At 41.3% G+C, this 23337-nt stretch overlaps 1 protein-coding gene across 7 annotated transcripts in view; it reads right to left on the reverse strand.

Moving 5' to 3' along the window:
• The window catches only part of ANKRD17 (ankyrin repeat domain 17), a 96823-nt gene that overhangs the window by 38463 nt on the left and 35023 nt on the right, over nt 1–23337 (reverse strand). For all 7 annotated transcript variants that reach the window (XM_068941303.1, XM_068941302.1, XM_068941301.1 and 4 more), the window contains exons 2-9: nt 13520–13673; nt 12752–12908; nt 10185–10332; nt 9740–9887; nt 8403–8636; nt 6331–6425; nt 849–1086; nt 120–311 (exon numbers count right to left, since the gene is read on the reverse strand). In XM_068941303.1, the coding sequence (XP_068797404.1) occupies nt 120–311; nt 849–1086; nt 6331–6425; nt 8403–8636; nt 9740–9887; nt 10185–10332; nt 12752–12908; nt 13520–13673 (1366 nt within the window). The remainder of the gene's footprint in view (nt 1–119; nt 312–848; nt 1087–6330; nt 6426–8402; nt 8637–9739; nt 9888–10184; nt 10333–12751; nt 12909–13519; nt 13674–23337) is intronic.

Consider the following 23337-nt stretch of genomic DNA (forward strand, 5'->3'; position numbering starts at 1 on the left):
CACAAACCTTTGCAGTCGACTTCAAAAAGCTGCTCGTGAAATCATAATGAATACAGAAGCAGGAACCTTTTCTTAAAGTTACAGCACTGTACAGAACTAGCAACATAATTACTCCATACCTGCAGCTAATAAATATTTAACCAGCTCCAAATGACCCTCTTGAGCAGCCTCCATTAAAGGTGTTGAACAACCAAGTTCTATGTCAGCTCCTGCTTTAATAAGAAAATCAGCAACCTCCAAAAAACCTCCACAGCAAGCCAGAGTTAGAGCAGTCTCTTGCGTCTCCTCTGTTTGAGCATTGATGTTCGCTCCTTCAAAAAATAAACGAAGACACATACCATAACTACAGACACATCAGAAAATACGAGCTATTAAAACCACTATCCGCAGACTAAGCCTCCTCTTCAGGCACAAAGCATCTGCTTGTGGCATACCTCATTTCTACAGCTGCATAAGTATTCTCCCTAAAATTGTGCTATACCCAACTGAAGCATCTCAACTTCCTTTCACTACTTTGGAAACTCCTCCGAGAATCTCCGAGTACTTCTCTGCAACAATACCGTATTATCAAAACAGGCTAAAGTCAATATGCAGAAGCCAGGTTACCCACATCAGTTGTTCAGTATTTAACGCTCGTCTGAAAAACACAAAGCTGTTCTGAACGGCCCGTTACCAATTAGAGTTCAAGTAAGAGTACAGCAAAGAATATTTTAATAAAACTAACTAACCAATACTCAAAGTTGCTCAAAAAGGAAACAAAACTGCAAGTAGTAACACAATACTGTTAAAAAATATATATATCAGATGCCTATGGAATTCTAGTCCATTGAATGCACCGTAATACTCACCTTGGCCAAGTAACAATGCCACCATCTCCTCATGGCCTTCTCTAGCTGCTTCCATTAGCGGCGTGTATCCTTCATCATTTACCTCTTCCAAGTTAGCTCCACGTTCAATTAGCAAAGCTGCCAGTTCAACATGCCCACCACAGGCTGCCAAAGTCAATGGAGATTCAAAAGAGTCCGCAGGCATGTTCACCTGAGCTCCGCTGTCCAGAAGTAACCTTGCCACTTCCACATGACCATCCTACGAATTCAAAAAACCCAAAACGAGAACACTAAATGAAGATAGTCCCAAAAAAAATTTTGCCTGACACGGGTGGTCTCTCACCTAGCAGCTAAATTGCTTCATTGATCCAGGTCACAAGAGATGCATTGTCCCACGATCATCGTTATCCAAAGCTTAAAGAATTCAGAAACTAAAACTCCATTAGAAGTTACAGGACAGAAACAAGTGAATTAGGAAATTCAAGTATTTAAGGAAACTATTTAAAAAGTTGTCTTAAATATTTTGATTCATGCTAGAAATGCACTATTATATCAGCATGGGAAGAAACCTCAAGAAATCGTTTATGAAATATGCTCGATTCCAAACTAAAATTGTGCGAACCACACACTCAGCTTTGGTGTGCATACTGTAACAAGGTGGTCAACTTCATACCAGATTCATAAGTTCACATCTTACAGATGGGTATCAATTTAGTTTGGAAAAAATAGCTGAAAGGGAACTTGACGCTGTTTCAGAAACTTGCTTCCTTCCCAGGAGCACTATCAAAACACTATGACATCTTGCACTGTTCTTTGTTCACATAAAGAGCGCGACCACCTTATTTAAGGAATAAATTCTAAGCAATAAGTTACCACCACTTACTTCTGAATAAGTGAAATGTGAAAGCTGAAATTTTCCTTTCAACAATAACTAACAATTTCTTGGATCTAAGAACACATTTGGGTTTTTTCTACCAAACAAAAATCTTAACATTGCAAACAAGTCACTCAATGCCAGAGTTGCCCATCTGTTCAAAAAGAAGAATTTTTGTTTTAAATTCAATATGCAGGTGCATTATCTGTTACATAAAACATACTTACAAAATGTCAGGAACTTAGCTCATCCTCATTTCCATGAGGACTGTTAGTCTTTCAGGTAGTTTACATTACACCTTCACCACCTTTGGGGAAGGAGGTAGAAGAAAGGATGAACTTGCAGTATAACATTTTTGCTTCCATCCTTCCGAAAGAGCGGAATATAATTACGCTGCTTGCCTGCTGGCTCCTGCAGTACTATTTCACCTACTGTTCAAGTTTACAGCAGAGTCAGGACATTCTTCTCCAAAAGAAAAAACAAAACAAGACCACTTGTCAAGGATCCCTCATACATCACAAGAGCCACCTGAACTCGACCTTTCCCTTGGCAGGCTTTTTCAGGTACTGTTATCTTGCTGTCAAAACTGTTTACCAAAACGTAACTCCTAAATTTGCTTTCTTCCTTAAAAAAAAGAATCTGAGAAGAATATCTTTGTCATGTTCTTAGTACTCCATAGATTCAAGAACTTGCTCAAATGGCTTTTCAACTATAGGTTTACACCAGAGTCCTGGCAGTGACGCATCAAACCACCGTTCGATTTAGCTTTTATATAGAAGAGAGACAGTGACTAGCTTGGTCACTGCAATCCAACAGTAGCACAACCTCTTCAAGCCCATCTTCTCCATCAGAAAATGGCCACCTTCCATTCACACCTGAATTAACCACAGCAGTGGGAAAGATCATATTTAAGACATGCAGGAGGGTTGCATAGGAATAGCAGCAGCCTACCAGGAACATGAGGCTTCCCTGAGGTTGTCATTGAACCAAGGTAAGTACACCATGATCTCAGATTAATTAATAAGAGAGAACAAATGGAAGCCATTGCCATTCTCACCCATCTAGGAACCACAGCAAGAGCTCCACTTCAGACAAAAGTGTATCTGACATTCCTAAAAACTTCATTTTCTTTAGTGTTTTATACCTTTTTGCCATATGCAGGGAGCCTAAAAGGATTTTCTCTCAGTAAAAAGATCTAGGACATATTAACCGGGACATATTCACCTTTTACATGAAATGAGAATACTATTTTAGGGAAAGACTCTAGGGCTGTATAAAGAATCCTTCCTCAGGGAAACGCAGAGATGGTTCCTCAAGCATCAGGCTCTAGCACGACAGATCACTTATCTCAAACTGATGTGTCACGAATGTGGCGTTGCAAACAGCAGGAAAAAAAAGGATGCCTTAACGTGTCACATACAGGCCAAAGAGTCTTGAAAACAACAACTGGTGTTTAACTGCACAAGGACGTTTCGTCTGTATTTGAACGTGCCTTGCAATGGAATGGTGCTGTTCAGCTCACCCACATCATCTCAAAAACCCTTCAGAGCTACTATTCCATCACAAAAGGTAGCCTGCCCAACTTGCATCAGCACACCAAGTACAGTTTTAAGGCCAACCAGCGGGGGCTATCACTACTCAGCCCCCACTGCAGGTCAGGCTACTTCAGTAAGAGCAGGTGCAAACTAGACAAACAAGCTTTTCGCTCCCATGAGGCAAGTCACATTGAAGAACCGATTTGCATTAAACCAAAGCTACTCGTGTACGTAAAGCTCTCGGATAGAAGTCCTTCTGAACGCCTTGTGCAGCACAACGTTCAAGCAGTCCCACAGGCTTGTATTTAAGCACTATCGTACAGGCACACACTTTGGTAATATACATTCCAAAGTTCAATGCTATCCTAGAGAAGGTAGCCTTATTGAGTTACCAAAAAATGGCAATTAGTTTCACAGAAAAAGCATGCAGACGTAAGAAGCTTCTACCTTGCTATACTTCAGACCTTTAAGTACTGCTACAGAAAGCTGCTCCTTTGCAAGCAGAAGGAAAGGTACCAATACTCCCAACTACACCTCTCCGTCCTGCAAGGGAGCGTAGAGATGCAGACTTAGGAACTACTTCTCGCGTGAGTAAGCAAAACTAGGACATTTTTCCCATTGCTCCTCAAGTCTTAATAAGAAATAGTCAAGACACTTCCTCAAGTTTGATGAACTCAGGTTAGTCTGGTGGGGACAAAAAAAAAAAAACACAAGGCAGGGCAGGGAGGTAAAGAAGGGTTGCTCTGTGGCTCCGCAAAGTAGCAGCACTCTCTGCAAACTCCTGTTTGCAAGCTGTCACGACAAGGCGGCTACTGGCAACAAACGCCATTCTTCTATAGTCATCTTCCAAGGAACTCCCTGCAAGGACAGCAGCCCTGGTATCCGTTGGCTAGTCTACTAATGCTTCACCAGAGTAAGATAAAGAATAGCATACGTCCTGTTTATCTGCACACCTTTCTTTCTGAAGATTTCTTGAAAAGTGTAATTGCTTCTGGTAAGGATTCCCCCATCTGAAGCCATTAACTTGTCTGAACAGACAAAATTGTGACTGAATTTAAAACCATTATAGTTATTTCAGAAAAGGGAAGACTACATTAAGTCTCTGATGAGACTGCATGACACTTTTCCGTGGCCCTAGATCCACAAAGAGACACAGCACAGGCTTACGGCAGGGAAAAACACAACCCATGTGAAATCTAGTTAGAGGGGAGAGTAACAGGAAAATACAGCACAAGACAAGTTTCCAGTTTCAGGTTCAAGTTTCACAGGCAGGTGAAGCATTAGGAGAACACAGGCACAGACATTAACATTTGACTTGCTAAGCGTGCTGCGACTAGAGGAAACCTCTGCAACAAGCTTTCTTCGCAGCCTCAAGGCTGTGCACAACAGCCTATTTCAATTCAGGGTCACAAAGACGACTAGGAAAAAAAGCCTAACTTGGCTTAGCTGAGTTTCCTTTTCTTCTCTCCAGCAGAAAGTTCCAAAATAAGCTCCTTTCTAGAAACACAAACTGACATCTGCTTGGGTTTCTCATCCTGCTAGCTTATGCCTGCCAGCCATTGGTATGGTACAGGGTTAGCCAACTCCATACTACTTTGGCAGGGGAAACCAACACAAATACTACTCTCTAAACCATTTCTGGAGGAGGAATAAGGGCAATACCTGACCACATTTAATCAATCAAAAGAAATGGTCATAGGTAAAGCTCAAAACGATAAAAGCCTTTTACCTCAGGTTATTTGTGTGAAGTAGATTTCAAATAGGATATTTGCGTTAAAGATAACGCAGATAAACCAGAGTGGCACAGCTGTTTAAGCCTGACAGTACCTCAAAAGGAAACACTACCTGAAGCTGCCAAATCGCCATGTTTTCTTCACCAAGAAGTCTGGAATCATCTTAAGTTAGACATTATACCATTTCAACATTAAAATGCATCCAAGTATGACCTTCTGAACTGAAAGCTTCACAACATTTACATTGTACAACAGGAAAGTACCATCCAAAAAAAAAAAAGTCAGAGTTCTCTGAATCTTAATAGTTCTGTAAAACACCAATCTGTTTTACACTGTCATTTTGTAACTGCCTCAGATTGACAGACCGGCCACATGCAAATATGCTTAAATTAATAACTGGCCGACAGCATCCCAACAACATTCCCTTTAACTTCCTAGCTGCTTCCCAAACAGCGGCTAAGTGACTATGTGAACCACGCGAACCATGCGAGAAGCAAGCTGCACGTGCACACCTGAACATAACCACTTCCAACATAAGCAAAAGAGGATAACTAGGCTTACAAACTCCTTAACCATGATAGGTATGTTTAAGTCTCCAACAGCCATGTCAAGACAGCACTTGCTGCATAAGTTTAGCACATTCTAGGACTGTTGAAAGCATTTCATCAGCCAATGAGAATCTTTCAAGTAATGTAATTTGGAGATTCCTATAAAAAGGGTTTTCCAAACTTCAGTTCAAAGCTGCTAACCCAGAAGCTAATAAAACTGCACTAATTAAAAAACAGGACTGTCTAAGCAAATGAGTATAATTTACTTCTGGCTACCACTGAAGTCAGGAATTTCTCAAAATCAAGGCTACAAAGGTACCTCTGTAGGCAAACCAGGCTACCACGATTATCAAAAGGGCAACAAGCAAAGAGCAAACTACATGCAATGAGATACAAAGAAAGACAAAGTGCATAGAAGCTGCTTTGGGAACAACGAGCACAACCTTATTTTGTGACTTCTGCTACCACAGAAAAAATGAAGTGCAATTGGACATACACGCACTTTGCATCAGAAGGATGGGCTAACAGATGTCTCTATGCTAACGCTCAAGCGATGCAAGTTCTAGCTGACGTCTCTCAAGAACATAACTGCTTAGTCAGCCATGAGCACAAAGGGTTGAATTTTGCTGTTTTAGGAAGTACTGTTTCTCAAGTGCATGTTTTTCCCCATTCTTCTGCCAGAGGGTCCTGAAGCGCGAGGGAGAACTGAAACATCACCCAAGTCAGGTTTTGCCAAAAGCAAATCACTTCATTCATCTCCAGAAAGTTAAGAGGCACTAAGAAAACTCACTGCCAAAGCCATGCGTTTCTTACCATGCAAGCCTCCATAAGAGCAGTGTGCATTTCATCTGTCTTGTGTTCCTGGTCTGCACCAGCCTCCAGTAGGAATCTCACCATTTCTAGATGGCCTGTATGGGGAGGGGGAGGGGAAGATGAAAATAACTTTCAGCAAAAGTGTATTTCAAGGCTGTCATACAAAGGGTCTATCATACACAGTTCAGGTAATGAAAGGCCACGGTACAATATTAAAAAACACACAGTGAAATACACCTGGAAGACACATCTGAATCTGCACGTACAATGGGAACGGCAGCTCACAATGAATGTGCTATTAAGTATGATCCAAATCATCTGGTTACTGGAACTAGTTCTGTACTATGTGCATTCCTTAAGACAACATTAAAATAGAGTAGCACAAACTCCAGAAGGTTACCAGGGTGATTTATGATTCTCCAAAGACCTTTAAACATTTTCATCTACAGAATGTGGCTTTTTCTTTTTTTCTTTTTTTTTTTTTAAAAAAAAAACTTGCTCAATTTTAAGGATTTAGGGTTACTGTATTTATAAGTGGTATTGCAACCAGTGCTTGAGCTCACATCAACCCTTAGATCACAACAGATGTGAAGTGGATGGACCTTCGCATTTCCAATTTTATTCTTACAATTCAAACTATAGGAATCCCATAAATGTAAGTAATTTAACAGCTTTTTCCAAGTATATACCCTCTTGTCTCAACCACTTTGCTCATTTCATGACCATAATTCTCCAAGTCCTTTAGGTGTGCCAAGCACAGCTATCTCTGCCACACAGTTACAACTGACACCATGTAAGCACGTAAAACCAAGTGCAAGAAAAAAAAATTGCTGGTCTGTAACTCAAGAGAAGAAAGGCTAAACCTTAACCCTAGAATATGCTTATCAACAAGATGAAGATGACAGGTACAGCCCAATATGAGGATACACTGTCTTTTCACTCTTCACCTTTTATTGGGGGGGGGGGGGGGGAAGGGGGGGGTGGAGGAGTGGAGGAGGTGGTTAACAACATATTTGGTCCCAAATATTTCACATGTCATTTCACTACAAAAGTTAAGCCATAGGAGAAATTTAGAAACCGATTTTCATGCCCTGAACATGCCATCTGGAAGAACATAGAAACTCAAAGAAACACAGATGCAAAAAAACATGAACAGAAGAAAAAACCCTAAGGTTTTCTCTTGTGCTGTCACAGCAAACAACTGATGAAGCACAGACATGGAATTTCACATCTCTGCGTTCCAACTTCACTTTAGGAATCAGAGCATACTTTTCCAGGGAGGAAGAGGGTTTGGGCCCCCCCCCTTTTTTTTTTAACCCAGAAGTGCTTTTGCTCTTATAACCACCATAAAAAACCTTCCATTGCTTATTAAGACATTTAACATCTGTGCACCAAGAATTAATCAAGGAAGAAAAACTAAACATAAATGAAAAATTAAAACTATCTTCTACTGAGATGCCACAGCAAGGAACTCTTCCATAAACGTGCCAAGAGCCATTCTAAGAGCTCTGATAAAACATTTCTTAGGTGACTATTAGAGCAACAGCTCAGTTGTTTGCAGAGATTTGGCCTTTTCAATAACGCTTCCACCCCTTGAGTGAATCAAGGGAGCTGCCTCCAAGGAGGTAAGAAAGGCCTGTTTGAACATTCCACCTAAAAGACGAGACACCCTGGATTTTGCACATTTTCTGAATGCTGAGTCATTTAAGTCATTTCTGTACCTGTGCAGAGATGCCCTGTAAAACATCATTTTACTACAGAAAGATTATCTCATTTACTCTGATAGCAAGTGCATTAATTAAACAAGTTAGAAGGCAGGGAAATAAGACAGAACAGAAAATATATTAGCTATAAAGACTCAAATAACTAAAGTTTTATTTCTTGATACTAACATTCTCCACATGAATCCCCTGGCCACGCGTGTTTTAAGCGGTTATCAGAGCCAGGATAAAAAGCACTGGAAGACACGTCTACCTACAGCCTTCAAATTAATTTTGCACCGAACAACGAGATTGAATAAATACACGTTTTAAAAGACTTCCCACACCCAAGTAAAGGCCTTGGCACCATACCTTTGTAGCAAGCCAACGTAAGCGCGCTCTCCTTAAATTCATTGGAATGCGTATTTATGCCTGCTCCATTTTCCAGCAGCACTCTGGCCACTTCCACATGGCCAGCACTTCCTGCTTCCATCAGAGGAGTGTGACCGTTTTCATTATGGTCCTCTATACTGGCGCCTGATTCCAGCAGGACTTTCACAACATCTACATAGCCTCCGGCACAGGCATATGTAAGAGCTGTATTGCCTAGAACCAGAAGACAAGGCTTTGAAAATTTAGAAATTTCTACACTGGAACATCAACTTACACTCCATTTCAGTCCTTTTACAGGGCTACCTTATGAAACAGGCTTGTCAGCTGACAGCCCCGAAACACAGAAAAGAGCAAGTAACTGCACAAAGTAACTCAGTGCTGACAGACTAGAGATGTAATCAACTTGTCAGTTCAATTCTCTTCTAATTTCTCTCCCAATTAATCCCAAATTGCATCACAAAAAACCCATCATGAAACTTTCCACCTTTCCTGTCAATCAGCAGGGAGATACCACGCTGTAAAAGGTAAAGCTCAAAACAAGGAGCAGAATCAGCTACTTTTCTAAATCAAGCCTTAAAACCCTCTCAGGTGGTAGTGTAGGATGTCCACAGCATTTACAAGGAGATTAAAAGAACCTCTGTGGAAAAACTGCAGAAACAAGAACCCGGGGAAGATCTGCCTCTATGCACGCCACCTTTTGAGGGGCAGGGACAGAAAAACATGAAAGAACCACAGAGTAATATAACTGCTCAGAGCACTACTTCGCTAGGAATAAGAAAAAAGTGTTTTCTGGTATCTTAACTTTCCTCATAATTTAGTGGCTGTACCCAGTTTTGGTAATGATGGTTGAATATACAGAAACTCTCCACTACAAGGAGGCACAAACTAAAGAAGCTGCTAAAGCAGTTTGGTTACTTCAACACACACTTCAACAAAACTAGGAAGGGGGGGGGGGGGGGAAACATACCTACCTTCTCATGATCGTTACTTTTCCCCTTGCTTACCTAGACCAGATACCAACTAATTTTTGAAGCATACAGTACTACCCCAACTATCCTCAAAGCACTACGTTAACAACAAGTCTTACACGTATTAAACAGCTTTCAGTTACTAGTTGACCTTATCCATTTGCACTTGTCTGCAAGCAATATTTTACAGCCTCATAAAAAAATATAGAGGCTGAGCTGTAAATCAAGTCATCTGCTTTGAAGAGCTTCACTTGGCAAACAGTCACTCCTCCCAAATTTCCACACAAAGTTTCCTGCATGCTGCAAACCTCAGATTTTCAGCAAGCTTTTTCTAACGCATTTATTTACCTGTTGATGACTGTGCATTCACATCAGCGCCGTGAGCTAGCAGCAACTTCACAATTTTGACATGTCCGCCATTAGCGGCGGCCATTAGAGGTGTTATGTCTCCTTTAATACCCCGGTCCTCCACGTTAGCATGCATTGCCAGAAGAACCTGCGAATGGAAGGGGTGATCAACAACATTCAGAAGTGACAAACCAGCGTGTCAAGATGGTTAAAAGTCTACACATAGGCCCTTTCAGGAACACATGGTTTCATGTTAAGAACACTTCAAGAAAGCAAGCACAAAGAATGCATTAGCAGCTTGCAGTTTATGTGCGAGTTTTCATCTTGTCACTTAACTGATTCTGCACAACCTTACCACCACCTTCCAGGTGAGTAAGACAGGATCACATTAATTCAACACTTTTACATGATGCACACACACACTAAAAACAGTTTGGTAACCAACCTGTGCAAGCTCATAATATCCTGCTGAGCAGGCTAAACAAAGGAGGCTTTCGCCTTCTTCTGTGTGCTCGTTCACACTTCGGCCTTCAATTAGCAACTTCCGCACAGCATTTACATCTCCTTCTGAACAAGCCTCTGCCAAGCTGCGGCTAGTAAGACAGAAACCATTTAGAAATCAAAATGGACTACGTTTGAAATTCTTACTCTACGCGAAGAGTAAAAACATGCCGTGAGGATGCAGTCAACTAACAAAAGAAAGCACAATCTAAACAATGCCAATTGCTAATTAAAGCAGTGCTGGTTTTACACTTCAGGTTTTTCTCCCAATGTCTTTGAAAAGTAACTAATGCGAATATTCAGTCACTCCTGCTACTAATTTTTAGCACAGTAAGATGCCACCGAAAACATCTGCAGAACCACCATTCAGTTGACCAAATTTTGTCACATGTAAAAAGCAGAGAAAGCGTTGAGAGATGACACAGCGATGGGTCTGATTTTCTGTCCCAGCATTATGCACGCGTTACTTCTTTGTAGTTATTAAAGCCTTGAAGAAAAACAACAACAAGTCTTCCTTTTTAAAGGATAATTATTTATTACTACAAACAAGGAAACTGTTGCTTTTTTATTATTATTTGCTCCATAACATATCCTCTCAATCTGTTACTGCTTTGTAGTTCTAGTTGGGAAACATAGGTTTTGTGCTACTCGCTTTCTGAAGTAGGGGTCAAAGAACAGCAGACATGATGAAATCACAGGTAAGGACAACCCCCCTGTTTATGTGGATATCATTTTATTAATATTTCATTCCAAACGGGCAACTGCCCAGAGTTAAGATTCCCATTTTTCTTTGTCCCAGGAGACAAAGGGCAGCACAACTGCCCATCCAGACGTGCTTTTGTTCAACACCGTCGTTGAAACTAGAACAAATCACTTGGCGTTGCTCTTGACCTAAAACAAGGTAGTATCACCCCTCAAACAGCCTCTGTGCTGTGCTGGAAATACACTGCACGTTTTTGTAATGAAATCCAACCTTCCAGTTGTAGCCCTAACTCAACCAAGCAGGAAAATAAAATATTCTCCTGATTGCATTAGCCTTAAGTCGCACGGGGAATTTTTAGTCCTCATGTCACATCATGAATTCTTAACCTTTATCATTCTAACTCTGTATTTCAATTTAAAAAAAAAAAGCATATTTTGGACTGATACAAGACCATGTACTATCTATGTTGAGCTTACTCTGAAACTGTTACTGCTTTGTGGAAAGCAAAACTTCAAGGCTGGCACATTCTGTCTATGCAGCTCCAAATACCTGGATGATGAGTAACAATTCCAAGACTACTCGCCTCATCTCATCCACCCCCCTTTCACCTATTGTCCATTTAGGAAAGACCCATTAACACAAAACTAACTCAAAACGGAAAGGAAAAAATAAGGTAGTTGACAGAAAAGCAAGTCATATTACTCAAGGTTAAGGGGAACAACTGCTAAAAAGCACAAGATATAAAAGTACGAATTCTTAAACCATAGGCTAAGTGATACTTGCATATAGCACCCACAGCTAGGGCCTTATTTGTGTCACTAGGCCAAATCTTAATGCAAACCGAAACATTTCTCAAATATGTACTGTTCAGAGTATTGCCCACATCTGTTTTCATTTCCCATAGCCTCTGTCCTGGTAATAACTTTGACAACATCCACTGTTAGCAACAAAAAAGGCAGCTTGGGGAGAGGTGCACACAGCATAGGAGCAGAGACAACTCCAAACTCTATTCTCTTTAAACATCCCGATCCGTGCACTCTGAAATCTTTTGAGTTACTCGGTATACAGGGATTAAACTGCCACCTAGCACAGCAGCACCTGGAAGCTCACACTAACATTGTTTCTGCTGTATGCAAGCTTAGTGGTAGTCTGAAAGAGGGTGGGTTTATTTCCCTCTGAAAACATCCCAAGAGGAGAAAAGCCAAACCAATTAAGCCAGAAAGGGTGCTTAAAAAGCAGAGAGTTTCAGGCTTCGGCTCTGTCCAAGGTCCTACAAATTGCAAGAAAGCCAGTAACTACTGTGAAGGCTCAAGTCCCTCAAGACCATTTTCCTTCCTTAGCTGAAAAGGAGCTCAGTTGTTCTGCAAAACAACATAGTCTATGCCAAAGCTAGTTTACTGGTATCACTGAAAGACTTCGGGTTTTCTTCAGCAATTAAGAACAAGACAAAATACTTTCAATGCTTCTACCCACTTCAGAATATTTTTGGGTAAAGTTCAAAAGGCCTAGGCTACTTATGAGCTTAGGGATTTGGCTACTTGAGTTTGTCAAATTAGAAAGCAGTTACTTGGTGAATGATTTCTCCACCTTGAGCAATACTACTCACTTCACTTCTCATTGCAAAAATTAACAGTCCAGGAATACTTAACAGAAGAATCAGAGGTGATAACCCGCTGCTAGTTCCACTTGAGAAACAATTCCACCGTATTGTACACAGAAAAAAAAATACAGAATAACCAGAACTGCCTCCACAAAAGTCACAGTAGCACACTACTAAAAACACCTAGTAAAAGAAAACGTAGGCTTACTTGTCCGTCTGCCCTGCATTTGCTGTGCTTTCTGCTCTCATCCGGGTAAGTGCAGCAGCAGCTTCATCCAACGCGCAACTGACCGAAGAAGTCAATCTGCGAAGCACCTCGGGATCTGCGAATGCTTTACCATCAGCAGTAGACAGTTTACCTATTCCTGTCATTCCAGATTATAACAAGTTGGCATGCACGCCAGAAAAGGAGAAAATAGAGAAGCTTAAATTGAGTCTGAGTTCTGCTAGCAGAAACATTTCAAATATAATCAACTACGGCCTCAAAAATTACAGAATTAACTGTTCAAAAATGTTAGTTTAAAAGTGGCCATCAGATATGTTGCACATCAATGAAAGCCTCCAACACAAAGAACGCCTTATTTTTCACCTATTGACAACTACTCAGGATATGCAGCCAGTAGTGCCTTTCCTACACTAATTATTACAACACAAAGTCTCATCGAGTAACCTAGTTTTTGATCCAAAGTTGCAAGCCAAGGCCGAGCGAGGACTTCTACTCAGACTTTTGAGAAACAGAATTTGGAGCAATCTAAGTATGGCCTTTAGATAAAGCTCCAAATTTCCCAAATTCAGACTGTCTTAATCAATTCCTTCAGTTCCTCTTCAGTAACTTGCACAACCTTGCCAGGTTCACGTTGCATTACATTCCACATTTGGAGCATGCTCACACGGATTAGACTTATGCAAGCAGTTCCACTATGGTTTCTTGAGACTGAGCTTCAGGATTAAACCTCTAAGGGAAAGGAGTACTTACCTGCAGCTTCAAGTAAAGCTTCTAATCTAGCCTGGGTTTCTGGATCTACCGTTCGCAAGTCAGCACCATCGGCAGTACTCGACAAAAGCAATTTGGAAGCTGTTTCCAACATAGGGTTTTCGAGATCATCCTGATCCAAGATGAACGACTCCACCTGAAAAAACAGATCTGGTTTAGGAATAACATGACAACTGATTGGATTCCAATACATTAGAAAACAAAGCTGCAGCTTTCTGTTAAGGGTTTTCAAGTACTTCGTCAGCCTAACTATCCTCAGTTGACTCACAAGGGATTTTCCCCCGCTCAGTAAAAGCAGCAAGGTTTTCCAAAATCTTGTACAAAGAACCATCTTTTTTTTCCCCTTGTCAATTCGCTCTGCAACCAAAAGCCACAGGATATACTTGAACTATTTTAAGATGCCCTTCAAAAATCGTAGAGTGCAGTGCGATGTGACGTGCAGTTTTAGACAAGGATAGATATGTCAAGGAACAGATATTACTCTACGGCAGTTAGCAGCTGCCGTAAGTTCCTATACACGCTCTTCTAGATGTCCTTTTCTCTTGCACTCTCCATTTGTTTTGCTTGTAAGACACACTGGAATTAAACAAGTGTGCAACATAACAGAAAAGCTTCTCGTATCCATTTGTGCTTTAGGGCCCATTAAAAAAAGAACAGGGTCAAGTAGTTTCGAGTTCCATAAACACGCCCTCAAGCCTATGAGCCAGGGACTGAGACATTTACTAGACTATCAAGACCAAGTTGAAACACCCCCCACGGAGCTCAACAGCCTCCTTACTCCTACAAACTTAACATCTTCCAAAGCCAAAGAATTATAGATGCAAGTTCGCCTGACAAACTACACGTCACCCACCCATACAGCATCATTAAAATCTCCACAAACATCTTAACATAAAAGAAACTACTGTCTATAATACAGCAATAGTGTATTTCCACATGGGATACAGGTCATCAAGATAAAATTATATATGTTTTAAGATAAGATTTAGGTCAATCTCAGAAGTTTACAAGCAGTCTCACGAGCATCACAAATTTGGACTCCTACAGATGCCCCGAGATTCTCAAGAGAACAGAAGTATCAGAAAAGTGACAGTCTTATCACAGAACTCCTGTAAAGCCTCTCTTCCTCCCCTCATATATTATCGTTTAATAACTTCAGCGCTGATGGCAAGTCTGCTTTCTGCAGTCTATCTCCAAAACCCTGAGATTTTGGGGGGGGGGGGGGGGGGGGCTTGGTTGGTTGGTTTGCAATTTTTGCCCCCCCCCGTAATAGAATATAACTGCCTACAGTCAAATTTGACAGACATTATCCACTGAATTCAACAGCTACTACAATATGGCACTAGTACATAGCTTGAACCTATACGCATTGTTTGTTTAGGAAGCTGGGCTGCGAACTACTTTCAAAATGATTCTGTGATCTATCATGGGAAAGACACCATCCTTTGGCAGTATACAAGCGGTTTGCTTTTATATCCCACAGTGCATTTGAGGCCTCTTTCCCCTCCTCTCCAAATCCCGAAACGTAGCCAAGCTGTAGGGGATGGCTTCCAACTTCTGATAAAAGCGACTCTGACGGCAGCAATTACAGATGGGGGACAATCCTGCGGTGTCAGCTGTTGCTCCTCAGTACTACTTTTTCCAAGCTCTCTACCCACTCAGCCATGCCCCAGCTTTCCAGTTGGGGGAACTCCCAGGCTCCTCCCCAGTCCTAAGGGAGGGCAAACTCCTGCCTTGCCCAGGTCCTCCCATTTGCCTGTCCCAGCGCCGTTCAACACATCCACCGCTCCCTTTTCCAGGTTGGATGCGGTGGCTCTGAGGACTCATCAGTTGTCAACTCGCAAAGGGGCTAAGCAAGGCACCCGGCAGCAAGAGAAAGGAACTACTCACTGCTCAGGAACCACAAGACAGATTTCAGCACTGGAAATGCAAACTCCTGAGCAGTTGGACAGGTTCTTGGCTCACCCAATTCACGTAGAGAAAAAAATATGTATCTATACGCACACATGCGTGTGTGTGTTTTTCTTTCCTCCTTAGAATAAAGGAAACATCTCATCTGGCTGAGATATTTAACAGCTGGTCACTGTTCTTCCTAACATTATGAAATATTGCTATGAAAAAGATGGAGACTCCCACTCCCCCTCCCCACCCCAAAATTAGGTCTCTCGAGCAGTTTAAGTTTCAAATGGAACATCATCTGATTTTTCTTCCAACTATCCAGATGAGCACAGCGGGGAAAAACAAAACCCTGCAACGCAAGAAAAAGCAATCAGCCTACAAACAATACAGCATCAACACACATACAAGTCATCAAGAGAAAGCTTTCCTCATGATGGACTGTGGAAAATTAGTTCGTGTTATGCGCTGTCATTTAAACACAATTTCAGAGCAATATCTGAAGAAATTAACTTAATATTGAACTTAAAAATATTCAATATAGTTAAAGGTAACCATTTTCCTTTTCTAAAATAGGTGAGATTTCTTCAAGTCATAAGGATTGAAAATAAATTTTCCTGCAGCCTGCAGTTACACCGCTGTATTTCTACAAGTGCCTTTCCTAAGAGTTTCATTAGATCGAGTGCCTTGCTGCTCAGCCTATTCAACACGAAACAGCACCATACAGGATAACACTGCTAAGATACACCTTCCAACTGTGGTCAATTAAACCGTGTTTTTGTAGGAGTGAAAATCCCATTTTCATTTCTCAGAAAATTTTGCCTTCTCCAGAAGAGTTACAAAAGGAAGACAGCATTTTCATTAACCACTCTAAGTAAAAAGACATTTTCCTTAAACATTTGCAGATATACTTTATTTCCCTCAACTAAAAGTGTGCAGAATGCTACTCATATTTGCAAATCAGAACAATTAAGCCCGGTTTTCAGTCATTATTTCTTGGCCCAAACAATGCTCTGACGTGATCCGATATTCATCCTGCAATCAAGTCTCATATTCTGCACTTGCCTAAGTTAACGTCGCCTGTAGTCCTGTCCAAGAAAGCTGACATTTTACAAACCAAAAGAGGTGCAGGGGGCGGGGGGAAACTTACCAAGTCCATTTTACCTGCTGTCAAACAAGATGGCCTACAGCTTTGATGCATTAACGCAACTGTGAAGAGAAATTCAAACCCTGTTCTTCTCTAAACCCTCGTTTAAATCCCATAAATCTAAACCCCAAGGAAACTTCATGCTGCGTGCATCCTCGCACGTGCTCCAGGTGTTACTCTTCTAGAATGATTCTTTTTTTGCCTCAGCATTCCATGCACTGAAATACTAGACTAAGCGTGATTTTCAACATCTCCTACTTTTATCACCTCCTGCTAGGAAGAAGGGTTCTTAGAAAGTCGTCTTAGATTCTTAGTCCAAGTAGAAAAGCTTGGAAACATCAGAGGGGTGCTATACACCCATCTTCCCCCTCACGCGACCTCTTTTGTCCTTTTCCCCTGGCCCCCAGCACACTCCCCAGGCTTTGACCAGGCATGTGTGTTCGTATGTGCGCTCACGTGGATGTACACATTTGTTATTCTCCATTTCCTGGGGTACAGACTCAAAGTCACATCTGTTCTTTCCTCCTCTAAACTTGGGGTGATCTGTTTGCTCCCCACCTCCCTCCACCCCTGAAGTTGCAAACACAGAACATCAAAGGATTTAATCTTTGGCACTGCAGAATCAGTAAGCCGAACTTTAATGACAAAACGCTGTACTTCATGAGCAGGGCTATATATATTCTTTGTCACAGATCACTACTTTTGTATTTCTGTAACTCTGTTGCCACCTGGTACACAGACCTACAGACCTCTGAACCTGGCACAGAAGCTGATCCACAAGGACTTGTGCTCATGTACTATGAAGATGGCTGTGCAAGACTTCAGTATGATTACTCTGTTTTGACTGCAAAATACCATTCAGACACTGAACATGCAACTTAATTAACTCCAGGTTAGAGTCTGAGAAGTGCAGAATTGAGTTACTTGGCTTCAAACAGCATGGCTCTCACCACTGTGCGATGCCCCATCATCTAGGGATATATCCTGATCTTGATGCCCAAGCTGAACTTGATCCATCTCTCGCCAACAGGTAATAACCACACAAAACTACATCAGCGTGGTCCCACTATGGATGCATCCATGTCACATGTCCACGTGCACGCAAAAAATCCTTCTCATTTCCCCATACCAGTGTCTGCCAGGGCCACAGGTATGCTTCCACATGCTCTCATACATAGGTAATAAAGGTCAAACATATTCGCCCCTCACAAAAATCAAGGAGTTGAAGATGAGAAGTCAATCATATATCCACTTCAAGAGTATTACTTATTTCAGCTACACACCAATTTGCACGTTCCTAATTTTACGTCAAGCCAAGGGGAGGATGGAAAATATATTCCAGCTATGAACAACTGCATTTTTCATACGTCTACTGCACTTATGAGATAGAAATTGAGTACTGAACAGCAAAACAGACTCAAGTGCAACATAACTATGGTATCAAGCTAGTAGAAGCTCTTTTAATACCAAAAATGGTATTTAATAGCTAAACTAATCATTCCAAGCCTAAAATGATGGCTACCCTAACATTATTTTCAGCACAAATACCTGCCACGTGATAGAGATGGCTAGATACAGATATATATATAAGCTTGTACACACCGCTAAGCATCTAGCCATAGCACGATTCAAGTCAGATGATACTGGAGGTTACTGTTAGGAACTTCTCATCTTGCTTGACGCAACGCAACGGAAGAACCCAGGAGCAGAGCTAAGCCTTCTTGTATGCTAGTGACTTCGGTACCTTCAAAGTGTCACTTAGTTCAGTGTGAAAATTCCCTCTTTTCAGAGATGTCTAACTTTTCTGTAACATTTACATTTTGTCTCTATATAGTCACCCACGCAGCACTGTCACAGAACTCTAGGATAAGTTATACTTTGTGAATAGCAGAGATCAACAAAAACTACTGCTTCCAATTTCCTTTATAAATAATGGCAGAAAATAGTTAGTTCTCCAATATGCACCACCTACTAAAGCCCTTACTGCAGAATCACAAAAGCCTATTATTTATCCATCTAATCTTACATAGCTCCCATGAATAGCTCTGGTCATTAATCTACTGAGCATCTCTGGCATTTGTTTATCATTGTTTTATAGCTTTTTCCTCCATCTCAGCTGTTCCTTAAGGACCAATCATAAGCATTAAAAAAGGCAATAACAAGTTATTTTCTCACTCTTACCAGGCTCTCCTACTGTAAGATTTGAAGAGCCTGACAAGCGGATATGGCAGATGCTGTTCCCCAGCCCTTTTCTTTAAAAGCATCCTGTAAGTACACAACATCTGCACTCTTCTACTTTCTAGCATTTAGTCAGAACTTAACACGTGCAAGACCCTACACTCCGTACACATGCTAGGAATTAATATCATGTTATTGCATCATTTTCCTGTGCCACATGAAAGCTGAAGGCACAGAGATGGAGGGCAACGCACAGTTGCTTATTTCTATGGTACATTTAGGCACACAGCATCATTAACCAGCCGACACGCTTTCTCCAAAGGACGTGACCAGCACCCTTGGCTAGACATCCATCAACACTTCCTCAATCAGCACGAGTTCCTAGCTGGGTTTTAGATAGGGCCTACAACGGGAAAACAGGCAATCAATTTTGCTCCCCTGAAGCCTAATACAAAGACATGCTTAAAGAAGAAAAAAAACAAAAACATACCACCACAATCAGCACACCACACCTTGGAAGTATCAAGTAGAAAAGTTTAAATGTCTAGCAGTTAAGATGCAGACAACACACTGCAAAGGCTGTGAAACAGCAAGCGGTAGTCATTAACAGAACAGGACAAACAAGGTTTTTAAATTCGGTGAATCAGAAAACATTAGTAGTCCAAAACCAGATTTGGATGAAGCTAACTAGCCCAGCCAGGCATTTCAAAAGGCCTCAAAACACCTTTTAAGGATACTTTTTTCCCCCTCAGCAGATTTTTGGGGGGGGGGGGGGGGGGACACGCAGCGGGCAGGCAACAACTATTTTCTAGGCTTACAATTCAGCTGCAAATTTGTTTCTCAACTGTTGACAGATCATTCCCATTATTTTTGCATTATATTATTTGCTAAATTTTTGCCTTGGCGTTTGGACCTTTGGTATTTGCTACCCAGAGATTACCAAAATGGATCCTACGAGAACACAGACTCCCTATAAAGCATTTTAGAAGAACACAGTACACAGGGAACAGCTACTTGCTATTGTCGCATAGCAAACCTAAACACTTAAACCAACTTAGTAACTGAGCGTCCATTGTTATTATTACTTATTTGGGTACAAAAGGATCTACTGCCTATTCCCAAGAGCTGAAACAATTGATTTTTCCTAGCTACAGAGTTTTTACAGAGTACTCTAAAGCTTTTAGGATAACATGCAACTTCACACGGATTTTCCGTTCCATCAGAGAGCGCAAAACTGTCTTCAGACTGAAACCAAAATCACTAAGATATCAGCCAATAGACTTTAGTCCTATTACTCCGACAAGTCACTAACCAGGACATTAAGGAGGCTTTAGGTGCTTTATTTTCTCAACTGAAGTGATTCCCCTTCAATGGAAAGTTTTAATCCTAGTTTACATAAAGAACACCTACCAGAACAGCAGAGCCCACCTCACACTTAGGCTACCTTCCCCTTGGGTTCTAGCAACTTATAATCAAGATCACCTCGGCTTTTGCTACCAAAAGGTTTTAGCTTAAATCTCTGGTGGCGGGGAGCTCATTATTTCCATCAACCATCCTTGAGCTTTCTAAGACAGGAGACTGTTTTACAGTCGACACCATTTACTTTTTCAGAGCTGCACATATGGCACTTCAAGATGACAGACTCAATGATGCAGAACTGGACAAGCAGGAACGAGCCACCAGGCCAGCACACAGACAAACTTTTTCCTAAGGATCACAGACAAGTCTTCACAAGCCAGAGCACCTACCTCCTTCCCCACAAGCCTGGGATGAGGACCCCCATGAGGGGCTTAATGGATCTAAAGACAGCTTCTAAGCATTTTTGCCTGTTGAACAGTTTAACTGCGCATCAGAGGATCACTTCCTACAGCCTTAGGGATTACCACAGAATCATTCCAAACTGTTGCAAGACACTGCACAAGAAATAACATCTGTAAGTATTCCTTTAAATAAAAATTTCCCATTGTTCACTTCAGGAACATATGTTACATGTCATTTTACACAGCGCACCGGCTTTTATACTACTGTCCATGAACACCACCACACAGCAGGAAATACAGGAACAGTTTGAGTGCAAGAACAAAGTCCAATTCAGAGTAATAACTAGTTAAGTTTTCTCTGCACAAAATTGCTAGCTATTTTGTGAAATGTTTTATATCTAAACACACTACGGACATCAAGACATTTATGAGGAAAGAGAGAATCAAAGCAAAGCAACGATATATGGTTGGAACCTGACAAACCTGGCCAAGAATTTCAAGCACTCACTTTTCACTTAGGCATTCGAACCTTAACATACAAACAGGCAACCCAAAAATTCTGCCAACCACGGTGCATAATTCCACCACATTTTAACTTAAATGGACTACCAAAGTCCTAATATACATCCTTTAATTGCAAGTGCAAAGAAATAATTTAGAATCTTATACTGACAACGTCGATTACTCCAAGCGCACTTCCCATTTCCTTTCTGTTGTACATGCCTTGCATTTTTTGTGCATCTTAGTCACAAGTCTGGCTGGGTGAAAGGGTAAGAAATTCTTCTTCAGCCTCCTATGCGCCATACCAAAATAAGCATTGCCTGGTGTCCCTTATCCTGCTGCCTTGTAGCACTCTGAATGTAGTATCTCCCAAGCACTTTCAACATACATTAACTCATCACAGTTGACAGCCTTCTGAGAGAACAAACTCTGATCTGAAACATCAAGACAAAGCACTGAACTTATACCTATCTTGAAATAAAGCAGTGGGAGGTACACCCAAAGCAACTGACTTGATCACACAAAACACTAAGGCTAAAAGAGGTGTATGGTTCTGCCTTTTCATCTAAAGCTAAACGTTTTTAGGTGAACTTACCGTTTGGTTAACACGGGTAAAAATGCTTTTTACGACATAGACCCTTACATCACGAACATGGTATTACATTAAGAATTCCGTTGAAGACACTTGTGACAACAAGGATCCGACAAACAACATGCAGTTTTTGTTGGAATAAAACCACCATCTAATCTGTATGACATAGCTCTGAAGTGGAAGTGATGAGTTACTGGGTTTTTACACAAGATAGAGTTTTCCTTAGAGCTAGATCAAATTCCTCATTACAAAGGGGGACTGCATACACTGAGGCCAAGTAAAGGAGACAATTTCATCCACCTATTTCCAGCCTTGCTGTTTTCATGTTTTTCATCAAAACTATTTCGACCTACGAACAAGTTGCATGATCCTGCCATAGCCCACCCCACTACTACAGCAGCATTGTCACCTCAGAAATAAAGCCCTACTATTCCCTTCCTGTGCAGTGAGGTGGGACTGCTCCCAGTCACCTGGGATACATAACTAGATCTGCTGTTTTTCCATCCTGTGATGACCCTCCTCAAATTGAAATGCTTTGCTCAGCAGAAATCTGGAGTCCAGAAGCTGAAACGTCTCAGTGTCTTCCTTCATTTTTTTTCTGTCAACTCCTTCTGCTGCTTGCTAAGGAAAGGGGGAGGGCTGAGAACAGTAACCGTCCATCCTGCTGAAATGGCTTAACGCTGTCCTCACGACTGGCACCAACAGACTTTCTGCTGCAGGGACACCTGCATTATTACTGCAGTGTGTTTCTGACGACAAGATAGGTGCTGATGCACTCTCAGGAAAACTCCCTCCCTTCCTCCCTGGTCCATATCACCAGTACTACCCAACAAAAACAAACAAAAAGACACAGCTATTTATAGCTACAAGACAGTTGTTGTTGAGAGCCTACAAGAGCTTCAGTTTAATGATTTTTTCCCCCCCCCCATTTCATATCTCCATTCCAAACACTTGGCACCCCTCCATGTTAAGCTAATTTATGCTTTAATTAGTACTTAGCTACAGTTGTTCATGTTAGAAAAATTTCATCTCAATGTAAAAATAACAACACCTCAGCTCATTATCTTATTAAGTTCCCTGCCCCAGTCTCATATTAATGCAGAAAAACAATACAACTTAGGGCTCCAATATCAGTAACAGGGTAGAAAGATCACGAAAAAAAAGCCAACCCTCAGTGCAACATTTTCTCTAAAACATCCTGCCATCATAATTCTCGAAGCCCAACTTCAGTCAATACTTGCCTGCTCACAATGAAAGACTGGGCTAAAAAGATTGGAGTGAAAACGCCAACCACTTCCACATAGGTGTGCAACTTGTTTTTTGGGTTGTTTTTCGCATTTTTAAGCTAAATATGAACATCTGATAAGAAGAGGCTCATTTGGTCTGAGCTTGAAAATAACTGAACACTGCAATTGCAGCAAGCCAAACTTTGAGAGCGTACAAACAACTCAAAGCGCTGCTGAATTGTTTACATCAAAGCAACTGAGATATGGATACACCATTTCTTCTGTTGACTCTCCTGTGGGGCTCTCAGCTCCACTGAAAGGGCAGAAATGATCACCAGGTACACTGAACTGTACCAAGATTTTCTGTCCCTTCCCTGTCAGCAACATAACCCTCAGCTGAAGACTAAGTTGACCCACTAACATCTCTCTTCTGCTTAAAACCAGCTAATTAGTTAAGATGACCTCCTACCCAGGTCACACTCATGAGCAAATCCTAACAT

Source organism: Struthio camelus, chromosome 4, assembly GCF_040807025.1.
Source record: "Struthio camelus isolate bStrCam1 chromosome 4, bStrCam1.hap1, whole genome shotgun sequence".
Classification (NCBI taxonomy): Eukaryota; Metazoa; Chordata; class Aves; order Struthioniformes; family Struthionidae; genus Struthio; species Struthio camelus.